Below are 22606 nucleotides of genomic sequence, written 5' to 3'. Positions count from 1 at the left end.
AGTAGGTAGCCAGGAGGCAGCCTAACCAAATGCCCCGGCTAACTCAACTGGCTCCTTTCAATGTGGAGGACCTTGGCTTTCCTCTGAGGCCTGTCAGATGATTGAACTTGTCACCCTATTTCTAAGGAAGAGCTCAGACACCCAGAGGAGGAAACTGATTTCAGCTGCTTGTAAAGCAAAAGTGTCATTCTTTTGGTCACTAACCAAAGCTTGAGACCATGGATGAGGGTCAGAACATATTGGCAGACCTGTAAAAATAGTTGCTGATTTTATATTTTAAATAATAGCTATGCTTTCATACAATCATGCCATAGTGTTTGTATTGATAGTTGCCATTCTTAATAGGATGCTACATATTTATAGAAAGTCTTAATATTTGCATTATTTTTTTATAAAGTACAAAAAGGGGACTAAGAGAGTAAGCTCAACGCCAGAATTTAAATCAACTAATATGTGATAGATCTTAGAGCGGACCTGGGCAGTTAATCTGGCGTCTTTGCCCCATGCCCCTTTTAGTGTCCTGTAACTGAAAACCATCACCTCTGTCACCGTTCTTGGTACTTTAGAGGAATCTGTGATGCACACAAAGCATAGATAATTACTTTGTATTGATCTGGTCATGTTGCAAAGGCAAATAAGTAAAAGTGGACAGTGGAACCTGCACAAAAAAGCCGACATCTGATGCTAAAAGGTGTCATGGTGCTTGTCCTTTGTTCTCTGTTTCTCTGCTGTCACTACATGCAAGGCTACCTGAGTTTCTCTGAATCTTATCTGATAACTTGTGGCAGCCGAATACTGTAGAGGAAGCTTCAGAAGACAAGCATTGATTTCAAACAAATCTGCCTAGACATCTTCCGTTTCTGGTTCGGTACACCTTTCCACAGCTAATGAGCAGCCATCTTTATTCCCTACAGGGTAAGATGTCTTATTTCATGCCTTGTGTCAGAATTCACTGGCGATTCATTGCCAGGGAGCTGAAATAGAGGAGGGGAAATAAATAAAGAGTGTAGTGGTAAGCCTGAGCTTTGAGACAGACAGCTACGTATAGTAATCCCTTCTGAGCAGCAGTAAGCCCTCGGTTATCACTCGTTAGAATTGTGCATCCTTTAAAGACATTAACACAGGTCCAAATGCTGGCCTTTTTTGTATGACACAGCATCTGTTCAAAGCAGACAACCACTAAGCTAAGAAGGAAGAAGCATGCTAATTGCTGTCAAGTTTGGTTTTTTTACTATTCATCAGCATATTTTAAAGCCATCTGCCTCATTCTGGACAGCATCTAATGCAAATGTAGTAGCCCTTAAACATGTCTCTGGGAAGAGACTTGATGAATAAATTAGTCCTGAACACATAAATTTAGCCTAAAATGCAAGTATTCATATGGTTATATAATTACTCTTTGAATCATGTATTCATACGGGCTACTCATCTGATAATCAGGTGAAAAGGCACAAACTTTATTCTATAGTAGAATAATCATAACATCATCACTCATGGTTTCTGGGTTGACCTCAAGCTGATTTTATCGCAGAAACAAGCTGCACCAAGCAGTCATACATTGTAATTTAATGCAAAGAATCATACAAACACCTGAAAATTAAACAAGCAGTAGCAGAATTGCTAAAAATCTAGTAGTCTCTTGTGAAATACTAACATGTAAATATAAGCCATGATGGCTTATGGACACTTTTTAAATACTTGAAAGGACAGCTCAGGATGTTTGAGGTTTTCTTAAAATATCATAAGAATTTAATATCTTACCTGCAGCTGATAATGCTTTTGGTGTCTTTATGTAATATTAATCCAGATTAGTTGGTTGCAGATGCTGAAGCTGACAGTTAGTCCGAGAGGAGGCAAAACCAGCTCCATCTTAAAACAACTTCGGTATCAACGTCACATTTGCATTGAGTGATTAATTACAAAACAAGCTAATGATTATTTCAACAAGAAACTGATTTATGAAGAAATGCCCAGCAGTATTTCTGTCATAGCAACTGAAAGAAGAAAAAAAAGGCAATTTCAAAATCTGTAAAATAGCATTCAGAATAGCTTTTAATATTCCATTCATAGTACTTGTTTCGCAGGAATGACAACAAAATTTGTTTGGTTTTGGCTTTCTTCGATTAGCTGTTAGCTTCAGTCTCTGCACAAAAAATAGAGAAATTCCCCAAAATAAAATCCCCTGAATATGATACTACAAAGTGTGACTTTTGCTGCCTGTGCCACGCATCACACTGACAAGGGAGAACCACAATGACTGGGACACCACGACAACAAAGGGGAAAGGGTGGTTATATATTATAACTGCTGCTCAGCTGAGGTACTTGGTGTTTGCTGAGACAGCAGATGACTTGCCTCTCTCTCTCGGCCCCTTGCTCATTCAGGGCAGGGGAGACTTAATTGCCTCATTAGGAAAAGGGCCGAAGAGGATTTGGTCTCCTCCACATTGTTCAATGTCAGGAGTGCAACTGAGAGGAAAGGTTAATAGAGTAAACAGTGTTTCCATCTTCTAAATGTAAAAATGTTTATTTTCCACTACGATTGGTTAGGGCTAAAAAAAAGCCTCATTTCATTCCACTCTACCAAAATTATGCATTTGATTTCGTCTTATCAGCCCGCTGCATATTCTAACTTCTATTATTTCTCATTTCAGAGTATAACGCAGCCTGCTGCTGCTGCTGCTGCTGTGTTGTAACTCCCAAAGCTTCCCCTTTTAAGCTTGGACCCGTCTAGGAAGCAGAGTCATCATGCCAACTTTAATTATTTTAAGAGCTTCAATTTGCAAACTCTGCTATTTCCACATACGGAGCTGCTTTGAGTCCCAGACAGCAAATCAAGCCAAAGGCAAACACTCTTGATTTGCCTCTAAAGAAAGACACACAAAACAAAAATGATGTCTGCCGCTGAGAGAAAACGCGATCTAAAAAAAGCTCAATGGTTAATAACTTTGAGAGAAGCATTAAATTCAGAGAGCGCCACAGTTTTCCTCTTGCAGCTGCAGCATTCATACACCAAAACAGTTCACTATCTACCATCTAGAAATCACAGTGAAATTATTTTGTACTGAACATGACAGTTTGGACAACACTGCCAAACCATGAAAGGCATCTTGAATGTTGTCCTAAGCCCCTGTCTGCCTCTTGACAAGAGATGTGCTGCTGTGTAAGTTTGGTCTGACAAAATCCATGACGGGCCAGGCTAAACAGGCAGAGTATGACTCGAACAAAGAATGAAATGTGTTGTCCTTCTCTTACAAAGACCTTCCAGTCCTGTAATGAATGCGGCAACTTTGCAGGAACACAAACACATCCAATGTTTACTTTAGGACCATAAAAATCTTGCGCAGCCTTCCTGGTCTTGGCGGAAATGGGTCCCATTTTGGAGAACACCGTATAGAGACAGTGAAAGATATAAATGGACCATTCGTACTGCAGGTAATTCAGGCTGTGCTTTCTGCTGGTCCTCACTGCAGGGACAGTTTACAGCAGAGGCTACAATAAAAATGTGCAGCTACACATCTGCATGGGCAATATAGCGTAAAGGCTCCATTTCATCAACAAGTCAAGTCTAACGAGTTGGAAGAAAAAAGGTGGTGGTGGCATCTGTTCCGTACCACTTTGCTTGGATATGGAAAACAAAGTAAGAGGACAAGCGAGGGGGAGAAAAGCTTTCTCAGCATTGAGACTTCCAGCCACAGCCCGAGTGCTGGAAAAAAAAGTCCTTATTTCTTGTGATAACAAATGTCCTCAACCTTCCAGGCCTAATAAAGACACTATGTTCCTTAATGTTAACACTGAAGGGACGACTGAAGTGCAACTTCTGACGCTAGGTATTTAATATGCGGGAACCTTGAATCTGATTAGAGATATTTACTGTACGATTTTTTTTTTTTTTTGCTTTACCTTTTTTTTTGCTGTGCTATCTAAAGCCAAGGGGCTTGCAGTGTGGTTGGATAATTAAATCATCCATCACACAACATCCGCAACGAAATACGACAAGACGGGTACCTCAAGACCAGAGTAAAATCATAGCATTTTACAGTTTCTGCTAAATAGCAATTATGCAAGGTGCAATTCTGATGACAAAGGACTTTGGGTCTGGACTTTGGGTCTATAAAGGAAGGATCAGCAGAAATTGTGGATGTATTATATTTTAAGGTCAACCTCAATGGTTTGTTACACAATATAAACAGATAAAGCTCACTCTTTACTGTTGCAGTGTAAAACACTTTATGCTTTTACTGCAATACAATAAGATTCATGTCTTGTTATGGAAATGGGATTTAGAGGGAAATGGCACCATTGTAGTTAACAAGATCATTCAGAATTTGTTAAAGGTTAAAAAGTTCTAAGGAACTAACATCTTAGCTGAATTAGATAACTATAATGATATTTGCATTAAATCTAAATTCAGATTAGAATTCAAAAGTAAAAAGGAAAAGGTTTTGTTTTTGGATAACTTTCTGTTTTTGGATAATATTGTTTTAGATCTGTGTGGCTTAAATGTTTTGTATATAGTTTAATATTCTTTATCCTCTTTGTATTCTCTGAAAATATTACACAAGAAGGTTTCAATCTCTCCATAGACATAAAGAACCTGCAAGTAATCACTTCAGTGTGAATAAAAATCTTTGTCCCGTCTCAATTTCTCTGTATTTACAGCAGAGGCTACAATAAAAATGTGCAGCTACACATCTGCATGGACAATATAGCGTAAAGGCTCCATTTCATCAACAAGTCAAGTCTAACGAGTTGGAAGAAAAAAGGTGGTGGTGGCATCTGTTCCGTACCACTTTGCTTGGATATGGAAAACAAAGTAAGAGGACAAGCGAGGGGGAGAAAAGCTTTCTCAGCATTGAGACTTCCAGCCACAGCCCGAGTGCTGGAAAAAAAAGTCCTTATCTCTTGTGATAACAAATGTCCTCAACCTTCCAGGCCTAATAAAGACACTATGTTCCTTAATGTTAATACTGAAGGGACGACTGAAGTGCAACTTCTGACGCTAGGTATTTAATATGCGGGAACCTTGAATCTGATTAGAGATATTTACTGTACGATTTTTTTTTTTTTTGCTTTACCTTTTTTTTGCTGTGCTATCTAAAGCCAAGGGGCTTGCAGTGTGGTTGGATAATTAAATCATCCATCACACAACATCCGCAACGAAATACGACAAGACGGGCACCTCAAGACCAGAGTAAAATCATAGCATTTTACAGTTTCTGCTAAATAGCAATTATGCAAGGTGCAATTCTGATGACAAAGGACTTTGGGTCTGGACTTTGGGTCTATAAAGGAAGGATCAGCAGAAATTGTGGATGTCTTATATTTTAAGGTCAACCTCAATGGTTTGTTACACAATATAAACAGATAAAGCTCACTCTTTACTGTTGCAGTGTAAAACACTTTATGCTTTTACTGCAATACAATAAGATTCATGTCTTGTTATGGAAATGGGATTTAGAGGGAAATGGCACCATTGTAGTTAACAAGATCATTCAGAATTTGTTAAAGGTTAAAAAGTTCTAAGGAACTAACATCTTAGCTGAATTAGATAACTATAATGATATTTGCATTAAATCTAAATTCAGATTAGAATTCAAAAGTAAAAAGGAAAAGGTTTTGTTTTTGGATAACTTTCTGTTTTTGGAATATATTGTTTTAGATCTGTGTGGCTTAAATGTTTTGTATATAGTTTAATATTCTTTATCCTCTTTGTATTCTCTGAAAATATTACACAAGCAGGTTTCAATCTCTCCATAGACATAAAGAACCTGCAAGTAATCACTTCAGTGTGAATAAGAATCTTTGTCCCGTCTCAATTTCTCTGTATTTTGAGAAAACCATGCAGATTTTCCTCAGTATGCTTGGAGAATATTTTTTCAGGCTTAACCATCACAAATTCTCCTCCGGTAAACATCTCTGCAACAACAGGAAGGCTGCAGCTCTTGCCATGCTACATGTTAAAATAACTGTAAATGTGGTAAAAGTTCATGGTTAAAGTCTGTTCAAAAGATCTATGTTGGGAGTTTTTGAATCTGGGGGTCTGCCATTTGGAAGAACTACAGTTTCAAAGTAACTGCCTGGTAAAAGAGAAATTCGGTCAAATAATTTAAACAGTGTTCACTTAAACAACTACGACTTATCTTTTTACACCTCTTGATATTTAAGTCAGATAGTGACGGTGACTCAAAAAACTTAATATGTCCCGTTCCCACTCCAATTTTTTCTATTCACACTGGAAGATCATCGGTGACCTGCCACCATGTAGCTGCATGTAAAAAGTCTTCACCTTTTCTGTAAATCAGTCTCAACTGCAGACAAAATAGAGTCCTATCACAGTTTTGAGAGAGGAATTGTTTTAAAATGTTCCAAGTTCACTTCAGACTTGGCCCACTAGTTGTTGGTCTCCACTGTCGTATTCTGGTACTCTAGGTCTGTACTATCTGAAGACCCCCAAGAGGATCATTTAGTGCAGGTATTAGCTATCCTTTAAGAATGAAACAGATCTTCCTTCAGATAGTCTTAGATAACCATTTTGTCAACCAGCAGTGTAACAAGTGGACACCAAATTCCCTTCGTTGTACACACCATCCATTTGGAGACCTTTCCTGGCTGCTCTATGATGACCAAGAGCAGCCTGTGTCACGCACCTTTATGACAAAGAATGGATGTCCAAGAGACGAGTGGAGCCTATGTTGATTAAAGCCTCAACTGGTTTAGGAAAGCCTGGTGAGCAAACGAGGAAATGGAGTGAGACAAAGGAGTGTGAGGGTTCAAAACACCTACTGGAGTGGCCTGCTTGCTGAGCTAATAGAGTGCTTCAAATTGAATGGAGCAGCAGGCGTCTAAATAGAAAGATGAGGAACATTTCCTCCTGTTCATTCCAACAGCTCCTGCAAGAGAAAAATGGGGAAGAAATAGGAGAGGACAACAATACCAAGCCAGCTATTGCTTGCTTTTATTCATATTTAGTCATCCTCCAGATGGAATTATGGAGTGAAAAAAAGTAAAAATTTTTTTGTTCAACAAATGGTTGGAGGAGAAGAAAAATGTCTTCTGTTTTCAATTATTTTTTTATGCCTCGTCAATGCTAGTCAAGCTGTGAGCTTTATTTTCTTGCTGATACCAGTCTCGGAGGAAGAAAACAGATTGTCCAAGCTGAATTCTGAACATAATAGTCAATAATCACTGTGTGAGATGAGGCATTGCAGAAGCAGGGGTCTGACAGGTACACTGAAACGACCAATTAAAGTGCTGAACAACTGCTAAGAAAGGATCAATTATTAACAGGCAGCTTGTAAGATTTGACACTAAAAAGCAGGCAGAAATATGTTTTCTCTAACAATAAAGACATCTTTTATGTTCAATTAAAGTTTAAAGCAACCAGTCATGTTACCCCGCTTGCAGCCGAGTGGAAGGCTTGACCTCTTCCATAACGCAATGGGGTCATGACTATGCCTCTAATTAGCTATAAATTGTTAATCAATAATAGCAGTTTATTTTGTCTCTGTCACTGATGCATACACTATCCCAGCCTGCATCTTAGTCACGGGAATTTTGCTATTTTAGCTGTTTATTTTCAGACACAGTTGGATTGCACAGCTGCATGGAAAACAGGAGATATCCCTGGTTTCAGAGACAGAGAACATTGATCAAAAGCATGTTCTGCTTAGAGAAGAAAAACACGGCAGCTTTACTCTGCGCTGCCAGTTTTCACTGAGGCAGAAAGCACTTGAAAGCACCAAAGCAGGGCTGGGGGCTCAAAGATGATAGTATCTCAACCTCTCCCCTGATAAACAAATCATTTTAAATGGTGTTTTTGCAAGGTGTCTGAATTTTAATCATATTTGCACTCACATTAACTTCTGTTTTGTGTCCTGCCAATATCTGCAGAGAATTAAGATGGACATCGGGTGGGATGAGTCCCTGCAAGACTATTTATTTCGCCGCCACAGACATCAGCATTTATCTCCGTTTTGTTCGCTTCCTGATTTACTCACTAATTGCATAAAGCGATCCTAGCACTTGATTAAAATCCAGAACTAATGCTTACAAGGAGCAAATCATTTAATACTTTCTTAGAAAAGGGAAAATTGTAATTGCTCCAGCACTATTGTTCGTTACAGTTACTTTCAGCAAAAATTAAGTTTGCCATGTACAGTTTTGGAACAATGACTGAAGCCATTTTTATGTAATACAACATGACTAGAGGCTTAATGAAACAGTCAGCTTATGCGATGAGATGGCACATGCTATTAAGTTAGTGAAAATGAGGCAAAGGCAGATTTTAACAATAACCCAGATTTCTTTATTTGCACAAGGTTTCACAGATCAAATATGTTGTAAAGAGTCTGTAGCAATTAGAGACTTCTTTGCATATTTGAATTGTCTAATTATCATCTAATTATTCCAAATTCAACTTATTTCAGTCATTTGTATCCACATGCTTGTTCTTTCAGTCACTACTCTGAGCTTGTGACCGTAGATCAGGTTTGGGTTGTAGATCGACTGATAAATTTGGGAAGCTTCAGAAAGAACAAATTGAATTTATATCAGAGGTTTCACTGCCCATATTTTTCTCAAAGACAGTTGAAGTAGATGAGTGCCAGGCGAACAGAAACACATTTGCTCATATCCAGGTCTCACAGTAATAGCTTGCATTTATTCTACTAATTAAAGTTGCATGCTGACAGTAACTGGATAGCACTTCACTTTGATGGCATTTTATTATCAAGATTTCTCATATTACACACCCACTCTTTAATGAAGCTGGGAATCACACACTAGCATTTAGCCTTGATTCTTTTTTAGGGTTTTCAGAACAACAGTTTACCAAATTGTACATATTGTGTAAAGTATTTTTAAGCAGTGGAAAAAATTCAAGTTTGATTAATATTTTAATACTAATACCTTCACTGTCACCCATAGAACAATTACATGTTATCCAATGGGTCTATGAGGACACCGGTGTCCTCATAACAGTTAACTAAACTACTGATGACAAGAAGTGTGAGGAGCAAATCACAATGGATTGGAATATTTTTAACAGTCTCTTACAAATCATTCTCATCCTGTTTGTGATCACAGTGTTTCTCTCCCGAGTTCCCAAAATGCAATCATAATTTCTAAGTGGATCAACACGTCTGCAAATTTAACAAAAATAAACTGCGTTGCCTGTACTTGGATGTTTGGTTTGTGAGAAACAGTAAAAAATACTCAGATGTTTCTTAGAATCTTTTAATATCACAAGATCTCCTCCAAAAGACAAATACAAAATGAAAAAAATCTATTTTTTATGATGTTAGCTGAACAGTGTGATTAGCTAGATGGGTTGCTGCAAGTTAAATTCATCAAGATGGAACTAAATCCAGTAGTAAAAATCAGGACTGGTGCATAGTGGGCATAAACATCTTCCATCCACTGATTCATTACAAAACCAAACAAACATAACCATGATTAACTTTCATTTTCTGTCTGGTTCAAATGGAGTGCAGTCAAATGAGCTATAAAACAGTTATATGCTAATATACAATTATAAATTAGAATCATATTGTGGTTGCTCTCTTGTGGCTCTCTTATAACATAGTAAATCAAAATCAAACTCATCAAAGTGACAAGAATAAATGTTAAGGCTTCCAAATCATTTCAACGTCTCTTCTTAAGGAAAGCATCAATTTTCTCTGATAAAACTGATGTATCTATTGCTGTTGACTATTTTGTCTGACCTACATTAAAAGCAAAAGATGGTAAAAATAAATGTGGCAAACCTGGAAAATGGTCATTCCCCACTTTCATTGTTCTGGCACAGCATCTTTAGATCTAATTATATTCCACAGCAAACTCTTGCATTTGCAGTCCATGTCCAATTAAAGCTCTAAACAACTGCTAAAAATAAACACAGCCACTGAACACAGAGAAAAGAGGTAAATCCTTACTCTTCCCTCATGTAAACTACTCAAATAATGCGAAGCACATATTGTGGACAGCATGCAGTAATGTCAAATATTTATTTTTGTCACTGTGAAGAGAGGGAATAGAAGAAAAAGATTTAAACTAAAGTGAAATCAAACTATAGCAACAGCAGGCATTTTAGGTTTACTCACTTGAAATCAAGCCTCCAGATGAAAAGCCCTGAAAATATTTTTCCATGTGGATCATATTGGAGGTTAAAACTCTGCACCATGCATGAAGGAGCTGTAGATCACTACTACCTTGTGTGTCAAAAAATGCAGCTACAGCACTTCTGAAGTATCAAAAAGATAGCAGCCCATAAAAAAGCCTCATCATGGTTCAATTCACAGAAAGAAATATTGCTTTGAGAGAAGTGCAGAGTTGGAAGATTTTATAAGTTGTTAGAGAGGAACATCTAACCAAATGAATTATTAAACTATAGATGTTTATGAATAAAAACGTATTCTGAAAACATTGCCACAACTGTTTCTATCAACAAAGAAGCTGATGAATTAGATGGCGTTCTCATCTATAAATCAATGAGAATCTTGATCATCACATGTGCAAATTATTGTGAAGAATAACAATTATTGTACAAGAACTGCCTTTTATTGTTTCTAATACTGTTGGACAATGCAGCATACTTGTGTGGAGCTATGTCATCAGCAGGCTGCGCATGTGGCTCCAGTTAATGTGAATGTGAGCCTCCCCAGAACATCTGTCAAAGATTAGCAGTAAAGTGAAAAAAGCAGTTCCTGTTAATACATTCCAAAAAAAATCTGGCAATAATTTTCCTTCGAGAAGGATGGAAGGGGGAGGGGTCCGCAGGTCAGAGGCACTATACAAACCCAGCTCTGTTAAGGCATGTGTCTTGAGTTTTACAAGACGCAAAAGACAAAAGGCCTATGCAGAGAAATGTTTGGCTATAATGAAGGAACTGTATGATTGGCCATTTTTATTCGACAAATCAGCAATAATCCCTTCTGCAGAACCAATATCTTAATGTAATACAAAAGATAACACTGATTACTGCTTCAAGGAATAAAAGCTCTTACTGCATGAAGATCTTTTTGTACCTGCAAACATTTCCAATTTAAAGTGCAACAATCATTTCACTGTGGTGGCGTAGAAAGCCTGTGTCTTAAAGCGTCACATTTGATGTCATCTCTCAGGAATGGAAAAAAAAAAGAAAAAAAAAAGAGGATAGCTCCTTATTTAGGCAAACAAGCTGTAATTCAAAATCCATATGCATCAGTAGGAAAAGTGGTTGGCAGGTAAAATTATGTTTACTAATGATATTTACCATTTGTTTTAACACTGACTGAATCATTACACTCATCTCAGAGGTCTGCTCTGTCACTGAGTGTTTGACGTTTCATATTCCATGTTGCTCTGCCTTTGACTTACACAATTGTTTATGCATGGAAATCTGTTTACACTATATGCCGCATGAGTAACAATTGACATTGAAAGGTTGGAAGGAAAGTCACATTACTATGTGGAGAAATGTGAGCTAAATATTTGCTTTTCTTGTTTTAATCCATGTCCTAAAGTGTAAATGCCAGACAGACAGGAATATGAATCAGGATGTTTATGTCTAAATGCATAGTGAATCTATAATATGAGCTTGAAATTAGATTTTTATATAGCTAATCATTTGCCAGAGGTGTTGTGGAGTAATAGAAAAACAACAAACCCAGCAATCATAACGTGCTTGCAGTCGATTCTGTGTTGCTGAATCATTAAATGAGAGAGGTGTATTTAAAAACGTGGGTGGCTGGGTTTATGGTGGCTAAATTGAAAGAGCATGGGGTAAATGTGAGGAGGCTATAGTCCTCAGCATAGTTGTCCTGGGTTCAAACGCAGTGTTGGGCCATTTAATGTACATTTTCCCTTTCTCTCTAAAACCAAGAAGATTTTGAAGAACTATTGGAATGGTTCAAGGAATAACCAGCATGTCAAAGTCAGTCTATTGTCTGCTACAGGGTGATCAAATAAGGTCTACCAATGTAACAATTAGAAGAACGCTATGCAAGTACAAGGTAATGCCAAGAAAATCCCGAAAAATCTAGTCTTCTTTTTGGTCTTTTTTAAGTGGTAAAGATCACAGTGACCTGTCTAAAGAGACATAACATTTATGAACTGAAGATATTCGTAGGACAAAGCCAAAACACTGACCTGAAGTCATGATATAATGTCAAGCATGGTGGAGAAAGCTCCATATTACGGGGATGCACTGTTTATCATATACCAGGAATCAAGGATCAATTTGAATCCAGTAAAACACTTGAAAAGGTTATGGCCTTATGTTGTTTAAGAGATGCACTGCAAAATGGCTGATTGAACAAGACGATGACTCCAAAAACATTACTTAGTCAGTCGCATTGTGGTTCCAAACCAACAACATAAATAATATGGAGCAGCCAGGCTAATCCCCGAATCTTAATGCAATCAATAACCTACGAGGTAACATCAAAATACTACTTGAGAGACACAATCAAGAATTGCAGAGGAAATATGAAATGTCAAATGGCACTTGGCTGAAAGAACTATCGGTTGACTTCATGCAACTTCAAAACCTTTAAGCATATTTTTATCTATACACTAAATGTATGACTTTGTCAAGAAAACGCAGATCGGCATATTTTTAGCAATATTCAATTCCCCCCTCACTTTTTCTTAACATTTTGATTTGTTTATGAATGGTAAATGTTAAAGCATTTTGGTGTATGAAAATAAATGTTGCTATAGCTCACATTTTTAAACACACGGCTATTATTTTGAACACAACTTTATTGTAGTGCACCATATTGTTAAGCTGAACATTACATAGGTTTGGAGGTGACATTGAAAGTCTGTTCTTACAATGTGAATGCACAAGACAAATACCATCAACACAGCTGTCAAACTCCTGCCGTATACTCCACGCACAATGCTTTCAAAGTTGGAAATATACATAGGGGATGCCAACTGGCAATGCGGAAGAATAATGTAAGTCAAAACCGAGATCAAAAGCAAGCCTTAATGCATAGTAACTAAACGTCAAATATCAGAAAAGTCTCTGGTTTGGAATGTCAAAAGTCTCTGGCTGACTGTGTGTGTGTGTGGGAGTGTGATTCAGGCACAAGCACATCAAGATGTCACTTCATAACCTCTGGCTCAGGAGGCTCCTGTCATCTTCACATTTCAGAGATCCTCTGCTTGCCCCGCCAGACATGCTAAATATAGAATGGGGACAGAATTTCTGTTCGGAGCCACTGCTCTCTTTATCTACATGTAACGCTAGCTTACGTATTTTTGCACACGGCCATCTTCCCACTGTTATTCAATTATGCATGCGAACATACACCGATCAGCATCAAGTGGTGCTAAGACCCTTTTTGCACTCCGAGCGTAAAGGTTTTGATCTCTTATAAGAGGTGCTCACAATTTCCAATTACATTTCTGTCTGGGGCCTCGGGCTATGTTATTGTGGCCCGGATAGTCACTTTAAAATTCCTTCATTCTGCCCAGCGGAGCAATCAATCACTCGTCTTTACCTGGCCAAATCTCCAAATGCGGATCTCTGTAAGAGAGAGAAAGTGTTACTTTATTTGACCTTGGTCTGCTTTTTACTTCGTCTGGGCAGAGTTACCGAAGGGAGCAGAAGAATTCTCTGTGGCAATTAATTGTGCTACTTATCTGTAATGTGAACACTGGATATTACATCTCCACCAGATATTAATTTAAGGATGTCTCAGGATGGGCAAAGCCAAAGCTAAATATAAAGAAAAGGCCGTATTAAACAATATTGATTCTTTTGTAATGTGATAACCACATTTTTTTTTTACTTAGTCATTCTCATCTTGCAAAGCTTTCGGAAGACGTTTCCTTTTTGTGAGGAGAACAACCAGGTAAATTATAGTAATTAGCTAAATAAAATTGACAACATTCAATCTGAAAAGTATGCGGGGAGGAAAAAAGCCTCACCGTGGCAACAACAGCTCTATTAATACTCCAGGCACATGCGTGTGGCTATTTTAAGAAAGCAGGGATTCTATTATTAGCTACAAAAATGCAACTCCAGTATAATTTAATAAATAATGTTGGGACTTTACTTGAAAATAGTGGCAGTAAATTCAGGTTATTTTGAAACAAGTCAATGCATGATTTTGGGTTTATGAAAAATAGAGCCAGACTTGAGTCATATTCTTAAATAACCCACGTTGTTTGTTCCCTCAAGCAGAGTAAATATTCAAAAGATTAGAAATGTAGTTTCTAAGCGTTTGTAATAAGTCTGGACTATAATGTTGACCAGTCTCTGTTATGTAGTTTTAATGACTAGACAACCAAACACAGACTAAATAAAAAAATCATTTAGCCTTGAGGTAGCTAGTGTTTACAAATCAATATCATCCTGTCTGTTTCTCAGTCATGTTTTCTTTTTACACAGTGCAACAAAAATTCAAATGGTTGGAAAGTTGTAAAAATGTTCAAAATAAATATGTTAAAGAAAAATGAAGGTCTGATATTTAAATTACAAAAAACTTTATCTTTTCCTCCCAGTTATCCTTCTAGTAGTTTTTTCTTCATTCCAAAGGAAATAAAAAGACTTTGCCACTGACAAGACTTCTCACTTTGAGTTCATTGAGTCAATCTTTTAAAGTATAAAATGCTCCATACACCACGCAGGAAAATACACATCTCTGTTCTTTTGCTCTGAGTCAGGCAGCTTCTCCATCACTAGAACTGTGCCCATCTTATCTCTGTGTCCTCAGCTTTAATGTCACTAACAAACTCAGCAGTTTCTGTCAGTGACGTATTCTGCTCCTTTGCCGGTAGAAATTAGAATTAAAATAGGTCCAACAGGTAAAGTCTGGAGGCGGGTAACCATTAATGGCCAAACTGTTTTGTAACTGGCTCTCCATAAATATTACTAAGTTCCACACCCTTATCATGGCACCTGCACACTTACATAGAACCTCAAATACTCAATGGAAGATTTGGAATTTAAAGCTCAAATCTAAACATGGCACACAAGAAGTAGCCTAATTCAAATGATTGGTCTATGTAGTCTTTGTGGACAGCCAAAAGTGACACAAATTAATAAATCAAGAAGTCCAAAAGTTATTAATATATGGGAAAATTTTTCTAAAATTGAAGTTGCATGCAAAAAATAAATTAATAAACAATAAGTTATTGACAGCTGGAGATAGGCGCTAGTGCACGTCCTGACTCAATGGGATAAGGGTGTAAAGAAAATGGATGGATGGATGGATGGATGGATTATTAGTAATTATTTCATATATAGTTTTACTTTATGGTCATTTCCTGCAGCACATCATGATTTATTTTCTCTCAGCCTTAGTAATCAAAATCTTCTTAAGCATGGCTTGAAATTTATTTAATCAGACACAGCAACAGTTTAAATGGGTGATGTAATGTAAATTACAGGTATATAGTCCCAGAGGACAACCAAATAACCCTGTTACAATTAGTTATAAATATGACATATATGAAATATAACCTAAAAGAAATTTGACTTTGCAATTTGATGTCTTGAAATTGGCATCTGTCTCTTCGTGAAGATCAATCATTCACAATTCACTATGCCATTTACAACTGTTCTTAGGAACATGGTCTGTGAAGTAGTTTGTATAATCAGCTTAACAGACATGCAATTCCACCAGGTGTGTCAGTCGCTATAATGATGGAAGGAGTCATGGGGAGGGGAGCTCTGCAAGGCGGAAGCTGGACTGGGGACTAGAGCTCCAAGGGGAAGGTTTGTAGAAATAGGTGGCACTTTGTATGAGCAACCTCCAACTGGCTGCCACAGGAGATTCAATGATAAATAATATTCCTCTTTAAATAGTTCCATAATGTAGTTTTGCGCAGAAAGGAAAATAGTAATAAAAACTGCATTTCCCATACCATATTCAACTATATGTGAGTATATATTCTGATGGTGCTTGTTTTAACATTAAAAGTGCCTTTAGTGCCTTTTTATTTGGCCCACATTTCTGCATTGAACTGTTTTGCTTTGGTCTGATCTAATATTCCACATTCTATTGCAATCATTGTTATTAACAGAAAGCCTTAAAAACATCAGTCTTTATGCAATGTGCATTGCTTAAAGACCTTCACTTAGTCAAGTGAGCTGCCCAAATAAATGAACTAGTCAACAATATTCAAATCAACTGATTATGGCTGTATTAGATTTTTTTTATTTCCCAATTATTTCCCATCTATCTAATGAACAACTGTAAAAATTTTAATTTAACATTATGGATCAGACAGCAAGGGAAGGGAAGTACAGGGAGAAGGTGGGAGGAGAAAAGAGAAAATTAAATCCAGAATATATTAAGTCATAGAATGGTGAATATAACATTAGTTTCTGCAAATTTTGTGGGTGGGGTTCCATATGAAATAATTTTTTCCGAGCCCAGACGAGGCAGTCATTTGGCCTGCTGGCAGTAATTGAACACCAACTACTTTGACAACAAAAATCCTGGTGTTTTAATACTGTGAAATCTTGTGCCAAAAGATTTTGTTGTACTACTGCTGGCTTAATTATATTTATGACATTGTTGCAAAATATACATATATGTATTTAATATTATTAGATCACAAAAGACAAAAAGCAAAAAGCAGACGGCAGGCAAAATAGAGTCAGAACAGGTGAGCATCTAAACCTTTCCAGGTCAGCATACATTTATGTCTGCATAATGTGTTTATTGTTCAGTGTTTTATAACTCTGGCCCAGGGTCATACAGTGGATATGAAGCTTTGCTATATATATTGGTATTGTACACACAAACACACAGACAACATATCTATTTATCTTCACAGAGACTTTACTTTGACTTCTATTTGTTTTCATTCATTTCTATAGCTTAACCCTGACCATCGCTCTAAATCTAACCCTGTAACAGCACTTGTTCTTATGGGGCCTGAACTTTGGGCCCCATAAGGAGAAGTGGGTCCTCACAAAGCAGCTGGGAAGGGAAAAATGGTCCTTACAAGGTGAGAAAGGCTAAAACACACAGGCACAACCAGAAACAGCAACTAAAGAGAACAAACTTTTACAATCCTTAGCTAAAAACGCGTTGGGCTCAGCCTCTCCACTCTATCATTTTTAGCAAATAGAACAAAACCTTAAAGTCAAACTCCAAAGGATCAGCATAGGTGAAAAGCTGCTGCTATGAACTCCTTCACTCTTGACCACGACACAATGAGTTCTAAACTTTCTTTTATGCTGGCCACTCTTATTCCAAGACTATTCCACCCAGCGCGGGGGAATTGGGAGTTTTTCTTCTCAGTTTCACTTCAGGTATTAGAGGAACAGTGATGAGTGCTGTGTAACGCCACTTACTGGAAGTCATTTTAACACTCTGGCTCGCACTGCAACAGAAACTTCCAGTCAGTGGAGTCACAGTGGAATCAAACATTCCTCATTCAGGTGGAAACCTGAAAATGCCTTTGGATTATTCTACAGCAGAACTTAGTATCAGCACAAGTAACATTACACTTCCTTTCATTTCTTGACATGCAATGTAAATAACAGCTGTGGGTTTATTACCATAAAAATTAGAAGCCTTAATTAAATTTTTAATAAGTAATTTAGACATTTGCAGAGTTATAACCCTGACAGCTATGACTATGCAAAATAGGTAAAATATGTTTACATCAGTTCAGAATATCTCTAATGGGGTTTTTATTACTCACAACAGCCCTTCCTCTGAAGAGCATGTGTCAGTACATGCAGGGTGTATAATACTAGGGAGCAGACTTAAAAGGAGGGGTCCAGAAAACTTTTATCCCTTTAATTTTTGCCTCATCTAAATAGATCCTCTTAAGAGAAGACCAACAAATATGCGCTGAAAAATAAAGCTGACCTCTGCTTTTTTTCATGTTTTCCAACAAATATGACAGGCAGCTTCTTTGAAATATAACATGCCATTGCCTTCTATAAGGCAATATATTCTGACATCATTCCGAAATGAAGCAGTCAGATGTGCTGTTATGACGCCTTAGACAATAAAAGACTGGAATAAAATATGCAGTCAGTCAATCCACTTACACTGCATTACAGAGAATTGTGACAGGAAGGCGCTCCTTTCTAATTAGCTTAATGTCTGATCTCTTAAAGAAACACAAAGTGACTTACCGAGAAACAAAGAGCGCAAGATTGCAGACATCACGGCTGGAAATCCCAAATGCAACGGAGCAGGAAACAATGCGCTCAGACCCCCTTCGGATTCATTCGGCTGACCTAAGCGCAAGCACGGCGAGGCGGCACCATCAGCGAGCTGAGCAGCGAAATCACAGAGAAATAAATCTTCATTGAGCGTCTCAGTCCAAGGACGTAGTAGTATGTTGCACACGCCTGACGCATCTAAGCCTCCCAAGAAGAGGAAGGGGTAGATAAAGAAGAGGAAACGTGGCTCTTTCTCTTCATTGTCATGTACATCGCAGGCTATCCGCGGCGTCCAAAAATCAAAGTTGCCCACCGGCTGTGTGGTTCTGGCGTGGGACGTATTTGTCTCGGGCTCCCCTCTGTCTCCTCCTCGGGCAGCCTCTCCTCTTCTCCTCCTGCGCTACACAAAGCACCCACAGAGGAGGAGAGGGCGAATAGGTGACTGCTGAGGGGATGCTGAAGGATGGAGACCTCTAGAGTCTGAAGTTCTCTTACGCAGCCAGAGCATCCTGCTACACACACCGAAAGGCTTTATGGGAGGGTGTGAGTAGTTGTTTTAAGCACACTTTAAATAAATAAAAATAAAAGAATAAAAATGCTTGAAAATAAATATAATTTGATTCTATTCGTAGCTTGATTTATAAGTGCAAAATCATGCCATAGTCACGCAGCAAGAATGATTTGTTTACCAGTGTGAGAAATTACCACTACAACTGACAAGTTGATTTATGTGGCCACTGTTATGGTACATAAATAATCCTTCCCAATGTGATCTGGATATGTGTAAATATGCGTGTATTTTCATGGGACCAAAACCATGTATTTTATGTCATAGAAGACAGCAACTTGATGACATTTATTGTAGATTTAGTTTTCAGGATTCATGAGAAATTCAAACATCAAGTGCACAAATATCTTATGGACTTTGTGGTTTTCAGGTGGTTATTTGTGCCCTTCTTTTTTCCCCACTATAACAAACACTTTCAGTCATTTCAAAAACAAGAGTTAGGCAAACACAATTTTAGATTGGATCAAAATCATACATAAAAGCATGGATAGCTATTTTCTATATGTATACACTCCACTTATATTTTAAATTTCTGTTACACCTAAACCATATATTGTAGTCATCAATACACTTTAGACATAACTCTGACTAATCTTGGCAGAATTCATTTAAATTGGTTAGTTTTCTGGCACAGATCCAGCTTTTAAACATAGTTCATACATTTTTAATAGGTTTGAAGGGCTTTGGGAAAGCCATCTTTTTACACAGTGCAACAGCCTGCAGTTACAGAATCCAAAACCTTTAATTAATAGATTTTATGAAAACACTTTGCAGGAACTTTTTTTATTTTATCATGGAGAGGTGTTTTTGTTGCATCATCATATATCAATCAATCAAATTTTATTTGTATAGGACATTTCAGCATCAAGGCATTTCAAAGTGCTTTACATCATATCAAACACAGAAACACAATGCAACATAGAATCAACAATCAAAACACGTTTTCACACCACTGCAGAGCAACATGAAGTCTCTGAATTTCCAGAAAATTTTTAATACAAATCAGGGAAATATTATCAGAAAATACGTCATTCCTTGGTCCCAACCTAAGCAATCAACTTCCTTCCCTGGCTATCTGAGTCCCCAGATTGTAATCCTATTAAAGGCCTATAAGGTCAGCTGAAGAAAACAGGAAAAAAGAGAAAAGCCAGAAAATTTAATTATCTATGTTTTCAAAATTCTAATTAGTGAAGTAAAACTTAAAGTAAATATAAGACATTTCAGTTGTATGTATTTTAGAAGTGTTGACAGGGATACTAATAATCATGCCATCAGTGATTTAGTTTTATTTGCATAGTGTTTGTGTTTGCATGTGTGTGTGTGAGACAATACTTCTAAAAATTGAATTATTAATTTTCAGTAAATGTGAACAGTGTGACCAAGGTGTTTTGTTATTCCCCAAAAATATTTTTTGTGCACTGTGTTGGTAAAAATCTACATGAACTGAATCACATGTTGAGTTCAAAACGTCATATTTGTGCTATATTTATATTTTGTAAGCTACAATGATTCATGACTGTGATCAAAGCCGGTTCAAAATCTGTTAAGATCCAGAAGGCATGTTCGTATTTGCTTAATATCTTTTTTAAATTTGTCCGCAAGCTTCTGAATCTTGGGATTATTCAATCAATCTTTTCAAACCTGCCACACTACATTTATCTCTTGAGAGGATTTTTGGTGGGATGTTTTACAAGAGCAGCATGGTCCACGTTGGGTAAACAAACAGCGAAATGAGAAGTACGGCTGTGCTCTGACGGCTTGCTCTCGGGCCCGGAGACAAATTAATCCTCAACTCTTCTCTGTCTCAACAATCAACAGAAATAACAGAAGGATTTTAACTCGCCTGTGGGTAGTCTGCTTTCTCGCATTCTCTTTCAGCTCTCAAGTGGCCCACTCTCCAGCACCGGCCTTGGTCTTTCCCTTTTCATTCAATAACTAGATCGCTTGGAAAAAAACATCCACAAGCTGACATGCACGCATATTCTCTCCTCTCATGATCCGCTGGAAACGGACAGTAGTAAACGGACTCATGCATATTGACACAAACAGCCGATGATAGGCAGAGAGTGCAACGAATAAACAACATAATTCTAGATGTTGCAAGAAGCAGCAATGCTCAGTGAATGACATACTATTGGTCTTGTGTGGCTTGGTATTTTGTTTCCAATTCCATTCTGTTCCTTTTTACTTTCCTCATCCTGTCTGTCTTTATATTTTTTCAGCAGAATGTAAAAGGTCACCGTCTCATTGCAACTCTCCTCCGTGGAGGTTGGTATTCACAGAAGTGAGCTGTAGAACAGAGGAGAGAAGTGCACAAGGGAAAAGCAGCTGTGAAAGAACGACGAATGGCTGAGTTTCAAAGACATGCTTCCCTCTTCCTGTCATGACAGTTGCATTGTAATTTGAGACGTAAAAATGCCATAGTACATAACCAAATACTGGCCATTTTATTAAGTACAGCTAGTGACTCAGCCAATTACATAGCAGCAACTTAGTGTATTTGGACATCTAGCTAAGGTTCAAACTAAGCATCAGAATGGAGAGGAAAAGGGGATTTAACCATGACCATGAAAATGGTGTGGCTCTTGGTTCCAATAAGTAACACAGAAACTTATGGATTTTCAAGCACAACCATCTCTGAGGTTCACAGAGAATGGTCCAAGCCCACTTTTCTACACAGATCTGAAGTTAGATTAAACACTTCACAGCATTGACGTTTTTAGACTTGCTCCATTACCTATTTAGTGGATAACAGGACTTTAAGCCCAGATTCATTTTTGATTGTAATGACTGCATTATAGTTCACTTGTCTTGCAGACATTGTAGATGGGGCCACAGGAGGCAACCTGTCTGCATTTGGTGGTTTGGCCTTGGTGCATGATATAGCACCCCAATGCAGATGGCCTCACAGATGGTTGATATTTATACCACAGGGCCTTGAAAAGTCACCAGTGTGGAAACTGCTCTTTCCCCCCCTATTAGTTTCACATCACTGAGAGCAAAGCAGTATCAACACAGTTACTTTGCAGTGGACTGAAAAACCTGTTTTAAGTAGTGAAAATAATTACTAAAGCTAAACTGAAAGTACATCATTGCGTTTGAAAAAATATCCTTCGCTTCTTCTAGACTTGAAGACAGTAATAATGTATCAGAGCTCTGCCACCTCTTTTGTGCATGGAAATGTAATCCTCCAAAGTGCAGTTGCGATTTAAAAGAAAAAAAAGTCTGCCGAGACACGGCTTGTATTTTAGCTGACGACACATTTGAGCTGTCGAATGTAGGTGGATTTGAAATCTAAATTAGAGAAACTAGTTGCACCTCACACCTTATATATAAGTGCTTATAAGTGCTTCACAGAGATGGTTTGTTCTTTCCTGAGCATTTGTAACTCCCTTATCAAGACATCACAGAGATGTGTTAAGGTTTTTGTTGAAGCACAAACAACACCCTGCAAATACACAAGTGTGCTGAAATGTCTCGACTTGAGGGAATAAAAGAGGCGGGTAGTTAAAAGGATTCTTGGTAACAATGTGTCTGAGAAGACCAAAAAAAAAATCTCTTGTTTAGGCGTCTCTATTTTTAGCAACCAATGTGATGCTGTTCCGTTAGTGCTTCATGCCTCGCAGATCCTTTATAATTTAATGAGGGAGATGACAGCCCGCTGAGATATATGGCGAAGATCTCAAGGCGGCGCTGGTCAGCTTATTGATCCCTGTATGGGTCAGTAAGGGCGTATCCTGTCTATGCTCTCTGACTCTGCCACAGACAGGAACAAATTGTCACCCTTTTTTTAAGTCAGCAAAATAAATTATTCTTTCTATATTCTTATAATCTCTTTTCAAAGAACTCCCTTGTTAGAGAAGACAGAAAAAGAAAAGTATACATAAAAAGAATTATTCTCGAGCAGTTTGC

At 37.7% G+C, this 22606-nt stretch overlaps 1 protein-coding gene across 2 annotated transcripts in view; it reads right to left on the bottom strand.

Moving 5' to 3' along the window:
• Positions 1–18600, bottom strand: part of clmpb (CXADR like membrane protein b) — a 79686-nt gene extending 61086 nt beyond the window's left edge. The window contains exon 1 of one of the 2 annotated variants that reach the window (XM_044119703.1): positions 18097–18600. In XM_044119703.1, the coding sequence (XP_043975638.1) occupies positions 18097–18127 (31 nt within the window). In that variant the 5' untranslated portion in view covers positions 18128–18600. Of the gene's footprint in view, positions 1–10102; positions 10165–18096 lie in introns of those variants that run through there. The other variant, XM_044119702.1, reaches the window with a different exon arrangement.
• Positions 18601–22606: the final 4006 nt, after the last annotated feature.

Source organism: Gambusia affinis, linkage group LG06, assembly GCF_019740435.1.
Source record: "Gambusia affinis linkage group LG06, SWU_Gaff_1.0, whole genome shotgun sequence".
In the NCBI taxonomy this organism is placed as follows: domain Eukaryota; kingdom Metazoa; phylum Chordata; class Actinopteri; order Cyprinodontiformes; family Poeciliidae; genus Gambusia; species Gambusia affinis.
Note: the sequence above shows the minus strand (reverse complement) of the source record. Positions and strands in the feature narration are given on the sequence as shown.